Consider the following 17098-nt stretch of genomic DNA (forward strand, 5'->3'; position numbering starts at 1 on the left):
AATAGCAACATGAACTCTCAATTGGTAAAATAGGGATTTTAAAATAATGATCATGAAGCTGATTTTTGAGTCAACGTGAAATTCATTTTCAAATAATTTGTTGAATTATCTGTCATTTAGTTTAGTTTTGTTTGTTTTGTTGCAGATTGCTGGTGTATTCCATTACCTGTGCGTGGTGGCCTTACAGTACACGGCACCTCTGCTCTTATGTTTATTTTTCACGTTAATATACAAGACATTAGGTAAATATTATTTTAATTACTACATTCACTTTAATGATGTTGTACAGAGTGCTTCTAAATAAATAACCGGATAATTTTAAATTGATTGTTTTTTTTTAAAAAGATGTATTAGCTAATATCAACAAGTCAAAGACTAAATACTCAAAAAAATATCCATTTATATGTTAAAACAATAACAGATAATAAATAAGATTGGGATAGATCAACAGGCTTGGCCTAAAACTATTTGATTTCCAAATTTTTATGATAATATTAATAATACTGAGGGTGATGCCCACATAAGCTCTTAGGCTTGTGCGTGGGTAATGAGTGAGAGGGATGATGATGAGAGATGGCAACCACTTCTTAGGTAGTCGGGACTGACGGCTTCTCGTCTCCTCCGAAAGACGGGATAAAGTAACACCATTTGCTAAAATATAGGTTATGTTTTTACGATTAAAAACTAAAGTCTAATTTTCTGTCCATTATAAGCTATAGATTTTCAATGTAGAAGGATTGAAACACCAAATTATAGTCAAATATTACACTCAATGATTGAACATAATCAATTATTATTGATTTGATCCGCACATTGAAAAAAAGAGTTATTTCAGAAAATTTGAAGCAAAAAAACATGCACAACTTCTCACTTTACGCACAGTTCATCTAAGCACAGTCTTTGATCTTTGTCTTTTTTCTTAAAATACTAAAGTTTATAGAATTGCATAAAGGTTCAGGAATCAACTCTTTTGCGTCAGAAATCTTACTCCATCTACTTCACTTCACATACTTTGTTGAATGATGAATGTCATTTGATGCAACTTGCTTTTCAAATAATTGCTCCCCATACAATATACTAATGCTGACATTTTGAAATGAATCCCACTTCCCACTATAGCAGCATTACAAACAAGGAGTTTCAAGTATATTTGGAGTACATTTAAAATTAATTTTTAGTGTTTTGTTTATATGATAAGAATTTTGTATGAATGTTTTGTTACAAAATAACTATAAAGTAAATAGAATGGGATTAGAGTTACACAGAATTATTGATTACCTACTTATCATTGCTTGCAATACCACATTTTATTTGAGCATTTATATACTTGTTGTGCAGGCGAATACACATGGAGTGGCATATTTTTCGATGTCCCTGAAGCAGAGTGCCCCCTGACTGGGGCACCCCCTCCTGCCGCCTCCTCACTGCCTGAGGCCGAGTCCCTCCTCTCATCGGCACAACAGTTCACGCTCACTCTCGATTCGCTCAAACAGGTCATTCCAAATATTCACATTTTCGCAAATAATATTCTTGAGAGTCATTGAGCTTGTGCATGATATTCATTGATAACAACAGTCTCTGTATATTTGTACTTGAGTTTGTGGCCAATGCCCGACTTCACGTCAATAAACCTCTGAATGCTTTCTTAACGTGTGTACAGACTTTCGCTCTGCTCCGCAATCGAACGTCACTCGAGCAGATCGATTGATGATCGGAGGTGGAGCAAGAGTGGAACGCGAACAGAGCGTGTAACAGAGCTCGAGCTTGGCAAGCTCCTAGGTCGAACTAACCAATAGTTGCGCATGCGCGGTTAATTATTTTGTTGGATTAGTTACGATCTCTGAGCTAGCATATAAAATTATCAAAATCAATTATTAATTATTAAATAATTAAAATTAAATCATTTAAAATTATAAAAACATTTTTAATAATAGGTACCAGCATATTATAATTGAGAAGAAAGAGGCCAGACTCCCAACCACGCCAGACATAACCTTTTTGTAATAAAACATCAACATAAATGCAACAAACATAATAATTATCATCAATTTATTATATAAACATGATGTATTATTATGTTACCCAGCAATTCCCTGGTCTGAATATTTTCTTTAGTTTTGTCAACCGATCAGCTGGATTGAACGTTTCACATTAGTGAGGTTAGGTTGTAGCGAAGTCAATAATACGACAAGCGCGTGATCATTTTCTGAACATATTTCAAACCTCAATCGAACCCTTGCGTAACATCTCGCGTAACGTTCATGATCGGAGCGAGTGCGGAGCGTGTACGAGGCGCGTATATCTGTACGCACCTTTAGACTGGCCACAAACATGTTCATTCAGGTGCGTACAGATATACGCGCCTCCAACACGCTCCGCACTCGCTCCGATCATGAACGTTACGCGAGATGTTACGCAAGGGTACGATTGAGGTTTGAAATATGTTCAGAAAATGATCACGCGCTTGTCGTATTGTTGACTTTGCTACAACCTAACCTCACAAATGTGAAACGTTCAATCCAGCTGATCAGTTGACAAAACTAAATAAAATATTCTGACCAGGGGATTGCTGGGTAGCCTAAAAATAATAATAATAATCAGTTTATTTCCATATCAAGCAAGAGATTGAAACCGTCAGTTTTCCTAATCTCTAACATTTTTTAACAAAGAAAAAGAGAGTTAAACAGTGAATCTATAAATTAAATAAATATGAAGAATATATTATTAATATTTTATTTTATATAATATACAATATCATATAGTAATATGATTAATATTAGTAGTTACTAATACTATATATCGGCCTGTCTCCCAAGATCTTTCTTGATTGAGATTTTAATTGGTTGCCTTTCAGGGATTTGATATGCTCTGGCAATTTATTTAAAAATATGACCCCTTTAATAAATGGATCATTCTCTGTTAGTTTTTTATTTACCCTTATCCTGTGATAAAATTTAGAGTTTCTAGTGTTCTTGCTATGTATGTCACTTGAAGCAGTCAATTTATGTGAATTTTTGTGGATGAAGATTATGGTTTTATATATATGTAGAGAGCATAAACTGTCAATATTTTATAGTTTTGAAATGTAGTTCTACAAGAGTCTCTATATCCTAGTCCGAAAATATATCTCAATATTCTTTTTTGAACGAGAAAAAGTCTATTCATGTATTTATTGGCAGCTCCTCCCCATATCTGTATACCATAGGCTAGATGAGAGTACACGATTCCATAATAAACCAGAAGAAGCCGATCTTCAGTTAAATATTTGGATAGCCTTTTAAGAATGTAGGAATTTCTATTTATTTTATTTGTAATGTAATTGATATGCTCTCCCCAGGTCAATTTTTCATCAATGTGAATACCAAGAAAATTCACATTTTTCCTTACTTCTAGTGGTTCATATATACGAGAGCAGTTTGGATCCAGTGAAAATTGCTTGCAAGCGTCAAAGAGCACAACATTGGTTTTTTCAGGGTTGACAGTTAAAGCAATGGAGTTGAAGTATTTTGTTATTTCTACAAGAGCCTGTCTATTTGATGTCTCCAACTGTGCAGTACAACTGTCCCATGTTAGCAGAGATGTATCATCTGCATATGATACTATTAGGCTGTTCAATATTTTAGGCTTATCATTTACATAGATTAAAAAATGAGGGGTCCAAGAATAGATCCCGGGGGTACACCCTTTCTTACAATTTTCAAATTTGATCTGACTTTCGTACTTGCATTTTGAACCTCTAAGTCAATTTCTGTACATTGCAGCCTGTTTGTAAGATATGTCTCCATAAGTTTCAATGCTAGACCTCTAATACCATGTTTTGTTAGTTTTGTTAATACTATAGAATGGTCAACTGAATCAAAAGCCTTTGAAAGGTCAATGAAAGTACCTGAAATAGGTTTATTTTGGTCAAGGCATTCGTAAATCTTTTGGGTGAACTCAGCAATTGCATTTATTGTGGATAAGCCCCTTCTAAACCCAAATTGAAGTTTGTTAAATATATTCTCTTTTGAGAAAAAATTTACAAAACGGTTGTAGAGTATTTTCTCGAAGATTTTGCTGAAAGTTGATAGAAGTGAAATTGGTCTGTAGTTACTAATGGTCTTAATCCCTTTTTTATAAATTGGATTAACTATAGCTAGCTTCAGTGACTCTGGGAACACGCCTTTTTCAAGACTTATTGATTAATTTTGTTAATGTATCAAGTAGAGGTTCATAGCATTGTTTCAGCAGCCAGGCTGAGACTTCATCCCAACCACTGCTTCTTTTATTTTTTAGACTTAATATAATGTCAGTAATTTCTTTTTGAGTAGTTGGAGTTAAGAATATAGAATTTTGAGTATTGAAGTTGGACCTACTGTTCTCTTTTGAATTGTTAATATTAGTCCCACTGTCACAGTTCAAGAAAAAGTCATTGAAAAGGTTGCTTAGCTGGCAAGGATCATTGATTTTATTTTCATCTTGAATTATTTCAATTACATTTCCATATTTATCAGGATCGCAGTTAGAGATTTCTTTTGCAATTTTCCACACATCTTTGGATATATTTTCTGATCTATCTATTCTATATTTATAAGAGTTTGATTTAAGCTTTGCAATCTCACTATAATATTGCTTCTTAATTTTTGTATATTGCATTTTATGGAGAATTGAGCCTGTTTCTTCGCAAAGGATAGATGCGGCAATCATGTCGTCTTTTAGCTGTTTATAATGTAATAATACATTATGTTTGTATAATAAATTGATGATAATATTATTATGTTCGTTGCATTTATGTTGATGTTTTATTACAAAAAGGTTATGTCTGTCAATGTTTTAAAAGGTGAAAGGCGTTGTTGGGAGTCTGGCCTCTTTCTTCTCAATAATAATATGCTGGTACCAATTATTAAAAATGTTTTTATAATTTTACATTATTCAATTTTGATAATTAATTATTAATTATGATCATTTTATATGCTAACACTGAGTTCGTAAGTGATCCAACAAAAACTTTAACCGCGCATGCTCAACTATTGGTTAGTTCGACCTTGGAACTTGCCATGCTCGAGCTCTGTTACAAGCTCTGTTCGCGTTCCACTCTTGCTCCACCTGTGAACATCATTCGATCTGCTCGAGTGACGTTCGATTGTGGAGCAGAGCGAAAGTCTATACGCACCTTTACACACATCATGTTCATCATGCATGATTTGTTATCAGTGAGAAGCTTCTAACATAGAATAAACAACCAATAACAATAAATAAACCACTGGAAAATTACAAATTATAATGATAGGAAAATTATTTCTGTATGTGAGAGGCTTTAAATTAGTGAGAGGCTTCCAGGCTTCAAAAATAAAATAAACAACCAATAACAATAAATAAGCCTCCGGAAAATTACAAATTACAATGATAGAAAAATAATTCAACCTCAAATAGAGCAGCGAATGAAATATAAACAACAAAAAATCAGAGACACAAAAACCTAACCTCAAAAAATTTTGCCCGAAGTATTTCGCTGTGATGACACAACAATGTCTGATGTCATGTGTATCATGCATGTTATACCGTTAGTGGCCAGCCTTACATCGGACTTCCTGCCACACTGAAATAAATTGCATGCGGTTTCATTGTTCACGGTTTCTAAAAAATTCTTACAAAGAGAGGATTTTTAGAAAGATCAGGGAATACTTTCAGAAAATTTAAAATAGGAGATTTATCAAGGAAATTATGAATTTTGAAAAAAAGTTTTTTCCCATGCAAGTTTTTGTACTAATCGTGTAACTTATATATTATAATCTACTTTTTTGAGAATCTCTATTAAGATTCTGCATTGGTAGTGGAATGCCAATCTTATCTGTCTTACTAGCCTAAATTAAAATACATACTGGTAATAGTCGAAATGTTTTTATTAGTATTTCAATATTCTATATCGAGTTTAATATAATATTAATATGTAATCTATCTTAGTTAAATTTAATATGAAGTATGACATTTCATAAATTCTTATCCAAATCAAATTCTCATGTCCCTATTTATGTCTTATGTCAAAGACATTAGACATTAGAGTCTAATGTAATAGTATGTAGTCTATCTTAATGAAATTTAATATTAAGTATGACATTTTATAAATTCTTATCCAAATCAAAGCCTTATGTCCCTATTTTATAATGCTAATTTGTGTATCATATTGTTGATTTCCAAGGTCTATGTCTACTTCTGTTACCATTTGACGTTGTAATACATTTTGATGTTCTCTTTTGCTACTACAATAAAACGTTTATTTTTTATTTTATAGAAAGCCATTTCTATTGACCTTGTTGATTATTATCCAAAATATCCTATTGCAGCTTTCAACTCTATGATCTGTGATCTATGATCTCTTTCAACTAGATCTATGCTAGTATAAAAAGGGACAGTGATTTCTCCGGGAATGACCTACCTCACCTTGATACCAATAGACCCACTTATAACATTGATACGCTGATTATCCCTTCCATTTCAGATGATTGGGTCAGCTCTGCGGTTGATAAGCTAAAAGCAACTCGCTCAGCTGGTCCTGACGGTGTCCCTGCCTATATTATTAAGGGTTGTAAGGATATTCTATTAAAACCTTTACAATATATTTCCAATCTCTCTTTAAAAACAATAAATATCCTACTAAATGGAAAAATGCCCGTATAACGCCATTCATAAATCTGGTAAACCCAATTTAATATCTAATTTTCGACCTATTTCTATATTGGATGCACCTGACAAAGTATTTGAATCTATTTTATATAATATAGTATTCAATCATGTAAAACACGTCATATCACCTTTCCAACATGGTTTCATGCCCCGAAGGTCTACTGTAAGTAATCTGTTAACATTTACTCAATTTGTCTCTTCTAAATTAGATAGTCAGGATCGGGTAGACGTGATTTATCTCGATTTCAGTAAAGCTTTCGACTCAGTTAATTTTGAAGTTTTATTGGAAAAGTTAGTTACTTATGGGTTTTCAACTGATTTGATCAAATTTTTCCGCAGCTACCTATTTGATAGATTTTCACACATACATTTCAATAGCTACAAATCTGCTGACTATGCAAATACATCAGGTGTCCCTCAGGGATCGAATCTTGGGCCTCTTTTGTTTTTACTCTTAATAAACGATCTTCCCGATTGCATTATTGCATCCAGGATCCTAGTGTTTGCAGATGATGTAAAATTGTATAAATTAATAAGGAGTGTTGACGATTGTGCTCAGTTACAACAGGATCTTGATAGAGTCCATCTATGGTGTCATAGAAATAAACTAAAATTAATATCTCAAAAACCAAGTTTATGGTTTACACGAGACAGAGGAATTATGATCGGTACGCTTACTCATTAGCAGGCATCAATCTAGAGTATGTCATAGCATTCGAGATCTTGGAGTGTTGATGGACTCGACTCTTGATTTTAAAGACCAATTTAATCACGTTCTTAGCAGTGCTAATAGGCTACTTGGTTTTATACTTCGTAATTCAAAACCTTTCACTAGTTGTGATGTAAGTTTAAAACTGTTTAATGCACTGGTACGGAGTAAACTTGAGTATGCATCTATGGTGTGGGGTCCTGCTAATGTAACTGATAGCTACGAAATTGAGAAGATTCAAAATAGATTTCTAAGACACCTATTCATCAAGAAATTCCGTATGTTCTGTCCATTCAATTTCCCAACTAGTGAATTGAGATCCTTATTTAATATCCGGTCATTGCAGGTGCGGAGATCATTGAATGCCCTATTGCTATTATATAATATCTTGAATCATAACGTCCATTTACCATATTTTATCAGCCTAATTAATTTCATTGTACCATATGCAAGACCTAGAAGGAATATATTGTTTGAGATTCCCTTTGCTAGAACAAACCATCATTACAACTCATTCCTTTATAAAACCTTACGACTGTTTAATAGCTTGAATGAACACATTGATCCTTTTTCGAACTCATTCAATGAATATAAGAAACATTGTGAACTGAATCTATCATAAGACGCTCGTTTTTGAGATGATTTGTTTTGTAAACTCTGGCTGGAACTCTCCTAGTTTAAGACTTTTCTTTTTCTGTTTACTTAGCTTTTTTTTTTTTTTTATTAGTTATTATTTTCTTTCTCGTAATCTTTAAATAGTTTTTTTTTTTAATTGTATTTTCCTCTAGAATCTTTGGAAAGGATTGTTTTACTTTCATTCTTTCACATTTTTCTTTATAATAATGAAATTAATTTGATTATTGTGAGTAAATGCTTTTTGCTTTTTTACATTTTTCTTTATATGAATGTAATTAATTTGATTATTTCAACTGTGTAAATGCTTTTTTTCTTTCTTTTCTTTATTTACTATATTTCAAAATGTATATAAGTTAAATCGTTGTTTCATTTATTGTGTAAATAAGGCTCTTTATGGATCTCTGTGAGCCTTTGTATGTAAAGAAAATGAATAAATAAATAAATAAATAAATAAATAAACTCTGTTATATTTGCTCGTATTATGCCTTAACATTTCATGAATTGAGATGATATCGTATTCAGTTGCTTCAAAATAAACAATATTAACATTTTACTGTATCTATCAATATTCTGGTATGCTAATATCAAAAAATATTATAAATAGTTTGGTGTTCCTTTCCTATCATTGAAACTCTCACACACAGAATTGAGGTTCTCTCATTAGATTAGATGTCTTCTTTTTAATAAAAATAAATAATAATATTATAATTGAATCGTAATTTATAATGATTGCTTGTGTCCTGTGATCTGTTTCTCGTATTTGGAATGTTCAATTTTTAACTCTTGACAATTCTTTATCTTCCAGATTTGCAGCATGACAACGCAAAATAGTTAGTAGGTTATATGGAGCACCAGTGCAGCAAAATCAAAATGAAGTTGGTAACAGTGACTGCTGTGGCTGCTATAGTGAGCAGAGGTGCAACGAAGCACAACGCGCTAATTATTAAGTAGATATTATAACCAAGGACAACGACAGCACAGCCGCACCCACCACAGCACACACCACACAGCTGCCCCCGCCATTCAAACACTACTACATTATTCAGGCAATTTTACCATAATTACCCACTTTTCATTTCCAATGGTAGCTGTAGGAAAAATTTAATGTGAAATACGTGCGCAAAGTTCGTTTGCTGCACTCAAGAAACCATTCCGCCCTCGCCTACGGCTCGGGCGTAAACGTTTCTTTCGATGCAGCAAACTGTCACTTTGCGCACTAGTTGCACAAATAACTATTTCCTACAGATACCCTGAAAAGTGACCATTTGTGCACTGATTGCAGGCTGCAAAGAATCACTTTTCCGCACTAGTGCGCAAAGTGAGTACTTTGCGTACTCCAGATTTGCAGCATGACAACGCAAAATAGTTAGTAGGTTATATGGAGCACCAGTGCAGCAAAATCAAAATGAAGTTGGTAACAGTGACTGCTGTGGCTGCTATAGTGAGCAGAGGTGCAACGAAGCACAACGCGCTAATTATTAAGTAGATATTATAATGGAGGACAACGACAGCACAGTGCCACCACAGCACACACCACACAGCTGCCCCCGCCATTCAAACACACATACATTATTCAGGCAATTTACCATAATTACCCATTTTTCATATTCAATGGTAACTGTAGGAAAAATTTAATGTGAAATACGTGCGCAAAGTTCGTTTGCTGCACTCAAGAAACCATTCCGCCCTCGCCTACGGCTCGGGCGTAAACGTTTCTTTCGATGCAGCAAACTGTCACTTTGCGCACTAGTTGCACAAATAACTATTGTTGATATTTTAAAAATACAATAAGAAGGCAGACACTGAGAAAAACAAAGGGATTTTAACGTGAATGAGGAAAATATTAGAAAAGTAGCTGGCCCGGCGAACTTCGTTCCGCCAAATAGTTGATGCATCTCATGACAAACTTTAGCTGGATGCTTTTAGCTAAATCTGATGCACTATATTTCATGAAAATTATCCAGCAGTCAGTATTTAAATTTATATCTCAATATGGACTTCCTATGTGCTTAGTTAGATATTCAGCAGTTTGTATTTTAGATATAGGTAGTTGAATGCAGCTTGCTGGAAAACTGAATGGTATATCTAGTTGCTGCTGATTTTCCGTCATATTCTAAATTTACAGCATTTCGAGTTCTACGACCAAGTTTGGTCGTCGTTCGTACCGCGGCATTATTATTAGAATTAGAATTTTGCAAGGTACCTAGAATAGAAGGTACTATAGTGAGGTCCACGTTATAATGGCAGTGGATAAAGATAGAAGAATAGCGATTCCGATTCTCTGCATTAATTAATTATATTTCTACACTGTCAAAAACATAATTGGCATCGTTGTGGACCTAGAAAAGGATAGTACCACCGACTTTGTCGAATGATAGACAAGGATAGCAAAACCAAAGTTGATCAAATACTGTCATTATAACGTGGACCTCACTATAGCCACGCGCATCTCGATCTTTTAATGATCAGTCAGATGATCGGTGTGACGTCATTGGTGCTCTAAATATCTATTCTTTCTATCTTTTCAATGTTAAATTGAACAACTTTGTAAGTCTTTTTTTCAATAATAAATAACTTCCCATCGACATCTCCAACGATTCATACAATATTTATCTTCAATTTTTCTAGAAATCTAATACTTTTGGACAGCTGGATCTTTCAGAATGATCGATTTTGTAAGAGCCTGCATATCGAATACCTGTTGCTTTCTTATTGAAAATTAACATGCTTTCCCTGGCTCTTTTGTAATTCAATTACTCAATGCTAATGAATTTGATAAATCGATCATTGAATGAGGAATTAAAAACGTGAAAACATTGATTGCACTATAATATTATTTCTCTCAAACTCCTTTATCTTGTCTGCGTACTGTATAATACACATGTAGATTCAATAGAACATCTTGCCTAATCCCTTAGGAGGATCTCTTTTTTCAGTAAAATTATGGCTTTCACATACTTGATCAGGGAATAGTTTTCTGGTTGAATCTTTCTAATTGGAAACTACAACAAGATATAAGGGCGAAAATAATATATTAAAGCATGCATACCGCTTGGGGAATTCACAATAATTTAGAATTGTATTGAATACATACTCTCGTATTGTATATATATATATAAGCTTATGCTTTATGGGCCAGCATGTGGAAGCGTCAGAAGTGACTTGTCATAATTTAAAAAATACAAAACAGAAATTACATCAAAGATGTACATTGAAGGACAGTATGCTATAATATGCAGTATTACTGCATATTTTGGAATGGCCTCTATGGGTCTGCCTCAAATGTCAATTCTCTGTAATACTCCTTCGATCCATTTAAGCCCCACATCACTTGCCGCATGCACCTCCTGCAATCCTCCCTCACATGGGAACAGAGGGCAGTTTGAAACCAAGTGCTCCATTGTCTGTATCTCGCCACATTCACAGTATGGGTCAGGTGTAAAGCCCCATAAGGCAAGAGACTGGGCGCATCTTCCAGTAGATGTCCGGAACCTGTTCAAACAGCACCACTGCCGGCGGCCAAGCAGTGTCCCTGCACCTCTCCGTTTGGATCCTCAATTAGGTGTTTATTCTTCACTGATGAGGAGGACCACCTTGCCTTCCAAATTGTTCCAATATCCTGACCATTCTGATCATCTAATCTCAGATACCTCCTAGATTGTAGCCGTCTTGCTGGTGCATTATTTAGCTCCTTAGCTATTGACAACTCATTCCTTGAGACAACCCTGTTAACAAGTTGTCTTGTCTTATTCAATCTGCGGAGGTCTGGTGGCAGGACATTACAAAGCACAGGTAGCCAGTTGGTCTCTGTTGGTCTCATTGTGCCATTGATTTTCCTCATGGATTCATTTAGCTGCACATCGATCTTCCCACATGTGCACTATGTGCCCACACAGGTGAGCAGTATTCAGCCACACTGTACATCAAGGCAAGACTGGATGTTCGCAGCGTTCCCACATTGGGGTTGCAATGTGGGAACGCTGCGAACATCCAGTCTTGCCTTGATGTACAGTGTGGCTGAATACTGCTCACCTGTGTGGGCACATAGTGCACATGTGGGAAAGATCGATGTGCAGCTAAATGAATCCATGAGGAAAATCAATGGCACAATGAGACCAACAGAGACCAACTGGCTACCTGTGCTTTGTAATGTCCTGCCACCAGACCTCCGCAGATTGAATAAGACAAGACAACTTGTTAACAGGGTTGTCTCAAGGAATGAGTTGCCAATAGCTAAGGAGCTAAATAATGCACCAGCAAGACGGCTACAATCTAGGAGGTATCTGAGATTAGATGATCAGAATGGTCAGGATATTGGAACAATTTGGAAGGCAAGGTGGTCCTCCTCATCAGTGAAGAATAAACATCTAATTGAGGATCCAAACGGAGAGGTGCCAGGGACACTGCTTGGCCGCCGGCAGTGGTGCTGTTTGAACAGGTTCCGGACATCTACTGGAAGATGCGCCCAGTCTCTTGCCTTATGGGGCTTTACACCTGACCCATACTGTGAATGTGGCGAGATACAGACAATGGAGCACTTGGTTTCAAACTGCCCTCTGTTCCCATGTGAGGGAGGATTGCAGGAGGTGCATGCGGCAAGTGATGTGGGGCTTAAATGGATCGAAGGAGTATTACAGAGAATTGACATTTGAGGCAGACCCATAGAGGCCATTCCAAAATATGCAGTAATACTGCATATTATAGCATACTGTCCTTCAATGTACATCTTTGATGTAATTTCTGTTTTGTATTTTTTAAATTATGACAAGTCACTTCTGACGCTTCCACATGCTGGCCCATAAAGCATAAGCTTATATATATATATACAATACGAGAGTATGTATTCAATACAATTCTAAATTATTGTGAATTCCCCAAGCGGTATGCATGCTTTAATATATTATTTTCGCCCTTATATCTTGTTGTAGTTCCAATTAGAAAGATTCAACCAGAAAACTATTCCCTGATCAAGTATGTGAAAGCCATAATTTTACTGAAAAAAGAGATCCTCCTAAGGGATTAGGCAAGATGTTCTATTGAATCTACATGTGTATTATACAGTACGCAGACAAGATAAAGGAGTTTGAGAGAAATAATATTATAGTGCAATCAATGTTTTCACGTTTTTAATTCCTCATTCAATGATCGATTTATCAAATTCATTAGCATTGAGTAATTGAATTACAAAAGAGCCAGGGAAAGCATGTTAATTTTCAATAAGAAAGCAACAGGTATTCGATATGCAGGCTCTTACAAAATCGATCATTCTGAAAGATCCAGCTGTCCAAAAGTATTAGATTTCTAGAAAAATTGAAGATAAATATTGTATGAATCGTTGGAGATGTCGATGGGACTTGGAAGTTATTTAATTATTGAAAAAAAGACTTACAAAGTTGCTCAATTTAACATTGAAAAGATAGAAAGAATAGATATTTAGAGCACCAATGACGTCACACCGATCATCTGACTGATCATTAAAAGATCGAGATGCGCGTGGCTATAGTGAGGTCCACGTTATAATGACAGTATTTGATCAACTTTGGTTTTGCTATCCTTGTCTATCATTCGACAAAGTCGGTGGTACTATCCTTTTCTAGGTCCACAACGATGCCAGTTATGTTTTTGACAGTGTAGAAATATAATTAATTAATGCAGAGAATCGGAATCGCTATTCTTCTATCTTTATCCACTGCCATTATAACGTGGACCTCACTATAGTACCTTCTATTCTAGGTACCTTGCAAAATTCTAATTCTAATAATAATGCCGCGGTACGAACGACGACCAAACTTGGGTCGTAGAACTCGAAATGCTGTAAATTTAGAATATGCACGGGAAAATCAGCAGCAAGGAGATATACCATTCAGTTACCCAGCAAGCTGCATTCAACTACCTATATCTAAAAATACAAACTGCTGAATATCTAACTAAGCACATAGGAAGTCCATATTGAGATATAAATTTAAATACTGTTTGCTGGATGATTTTCATAAAATATAGTGCATCAGATTTCGCTAAAAGCATCCAGCTAAAGTTTGCCATGAGATGCATCAACTATTTGGCGGAACGAAGTTCGCCGGGCCAGCTAGTTTTCTAATATTTTCCTCATTCACGTTAAAATCCCTTTGTTTTTTCTCCGTGTCTGCCTTCTTATTGTATTTTTAAAATATCAACAAATATTATTTCCATTTTTACTGAATTTCATCCTCTTCTCTGTATTCTTTTGACTATTGAAACTCTTTTTCCAATTTTTTCTGGCTGTAGCTCTTCTGATTTTTTTCTGATTTTCAAGCTGTTCTTTGTATTTCATTCGACTAACTCTGCATTTTACTGTAACTTCGCCTTTTTAAACATTTCTACTGTATTGTCAAGCTGTTCACTGAATGTTCATTTGATTGATAATAATTTGCTGAGAGTGTTTATTCTACAATTTGCTAACTTTTAGATTGTGATTATGATAGAAGAATTGACTGATACTGTATTTTTATTTCGGTTACTTTTATACAATGTTCTTGTATTTTACCTACAAATTTATTTTTGCAGGTTCTTGTATTTTACCTACAAATTTATTTTTGCAGGTTTTTACTCGTGAAGTGTACAGAGGAGTGTTCGGATTTGCGACTTGGTGGACTTGTTTCGTATGGTTCACATCCAGTGCATTAGGAATGGTCTATCAGTCGTACTTTGCTCACGTATAAACATTTATTTTTTTGAATTTGTGCTAATTTTACCAACTTGGAACTCAGGTAGTAGTGTATAGAAATAACAGCATAATATTAAGTTTCCCGATGAACCAAAGAGTTTGTACAAGACAGATACCGCGTCAGTATCGTGTATAAATTTGGATGATAGCCATTAGGGGGACTTGTGATGGGTACGCTAAACTTTCAGTTCCGGCTGATATAATAATTATACTGTATAACAGTAAGTTGTGACGGATTAAATTATATATTCAGACTAGATGAAAACTTTCTGTAAGGGACTCCTCACTAAAAAAAAAGCAATACGAATTATTTCGAATATTTCTAGGTGAACTTGTAATCTTTGTGACATATTTAAAGCTCTGAACTGAATAACTAACCGGAGTTGGCACTAATTGAAGCACCGTACTGTACCTTTGAATTTTAGAAAATGACATTTTATAATTTATTTCCTCATAATAATATTGCCAATCGAACAAAATTAGTAGGAGCACTGGTCTGGTAATTTAGCCCTTTGGTGAAATTCAGATTCACTTTCAACTGTCAGCATTTGTTGTATGGGAATAGTGACTCACTATAACTACTGCTGCCTCCAGTTAGTTATTTTACTCAATAATTTGAAGAGTTTTGCAAATGGATTCATTGAGGAATAAGTGTTCTGAACTATGTCATGTCGTTCTGGACATTTACCATTGTACATGGTATTTTATAATCTTTATTTAACTAAATTTATCGTATTTATATGTTTTGTTTTTCTTGAGAATTTCCTAGAATTCTCCAGTACAGTCTTTAGTTTATTGTCATTGGCTTTTTTTGATTCAAGATTACACCTTTGAGTTTTTTCATTCAGGTTCAATTCACTAGATTTTATATTAGTTATTACATATCAATCTGAGTTTAAGTGGAAATGATTTTGTGTTAGTAATAATATTGAAACGAATTGAGATTATCTCAATAACTATTTATTAAAAATATTAATTATTAATAAATAAGTGGTTGTGACAATTTCAAGTCGTTTTGTTTAATAGTTACATATTATAGTAAATTGTTCACAAGGGCTTCCATTTTCTTGCAGGGGTTGATGGGGTTGAAACTTGGGATTGTGCGTGGGTTTTGGGAAGGATGTTTAAAGAAATGCATGGACCTACTAACAGTCTCAAGTGGGTTCCGATTCAGATGAAAAGGCGCTAATTGTTAATTTCTATTTACAGCAATATGAAGTTATAATGTTTAGTTATTAATGCTCTGATTAAAATTGCTTTTTATTTTTCTACAAAAAAATGTCTTATTCAGATAAGTTGGTCTTCAATATTAAACAGTTGGCATGAATGAAGGGTTTGAAAATAGACTATCTCTATCTCAACTTATTCATTGAATTGTATCATAAAATGTATTATGTTTTTATCATAATTAGTACCATACTGTATTAATTATCACAATCCAAGACTAGTCTAAAGATAAGAATAATCTAAGTAACCTACCGTACTGTACAATTGCAATTTTGAATTTTGATTCAATAATTTCAATCCAGTGTTGTTTTATTATAGAATAGATCACTTATTTTTACAGGATAACTTCCACTATGAATTATTTAATATTCTTTCTGTTGCATATTATATTTGTTATTCGAAAAGTTATCTTTCATCTCATTAGATTAAGCTTATCTGTTCAATTTGTTTGATTTAGTTGTTTATGAGCTATTTTGCTTCAAATTGTGTGCCGTTCATTATTATAGTTTAGTTATTGTTTTAATGGCGTTGCGCTTTTGGATTGTTTATAGATTTTAATAAAAAAAAGACTGTTTATGGAAATAAATTGGATTATTTCCTTTTTAGTTTTATTCCTCACTAATCAGCAATCACCATTGCTTCATTAAAGCAAACACTTCTCTTCTACACATGAATACCGGTATGGTATGGTATAGTATAGTATAAGTACATTATCATTAGAAAATATTTTTTCATAAGATATACCTGTATCACGGTATCAGCTATCTTCCATAGAAGGCAGTGTCAAGGCAGAAAATCGGCAACGCTGTTCTCTTATTTTTCTCCACTGCCATTATAACGCGAACCTCACTAAAAGATCAGAGATAATAGAAAAAGAAAAGGAAGGGAGGGATGCGATAGCAAGTAAATAAGTCTATCAGCATGTGAAAGAGAGACTGTCCAAGCGAAGGAGCATTACAAACCTTTTAGCAAAAACATATACAATGCAATGCAGCTATATTCTTTGAAATTTGAAATAAATTGTGTTTACAGTTTATAACGGTAGATAGGGTGAGCACTCACACAACTGTCCATTTTAGTAAGTTTAGTTACTATTTACGCCGGTAGGTAGAGCAAGCATTTTGAATTCAATTACATTACACCCTATAGTGAGGTCCACG

At 34.3% G+C, this 17098-nt stretch overlaps 1 protein-coding gene across 1 annotated transcript in view; it reads left to right on the plus strand.

Annotated features, from left to right (window-relative positions):
* The window catches only part of LOC111046845 (transmembrane protein 161B), a 31444-nt gene extending 14924 nt beyond the window's left edge, over positions 1-16520 (plus strand). The window contains 3 exon segments of the mRNA XM_039434300.1: positions 146-242; positions 1339-1493; positions 14587-16520. Coding sequence (XP_039290234.1) covers positions 146-242; positions 1339-1493; positions 14587-14706 — 372 coding nt within the window. The 3' untranslated portion in view covers positions 14707-16520.
* Positions 16521-17098: the final 578 nt, after the last annotated feature.

The sequence above is a fragment of the Nilaparvata lugens genome, chromosome 8 (assembly GCF_014356525.2).
Source record: "Nilaparvata lugens isolate BPH chromosome 8, ASM1435652v1, whole genome shotgun sequence".
Lineage (NCBI taxonomy): Eukaryota > Metazoa > Arthropoda > Insecta > Hemiptera > Delphacidae > Nilaparvata > Nilaparvata lugens.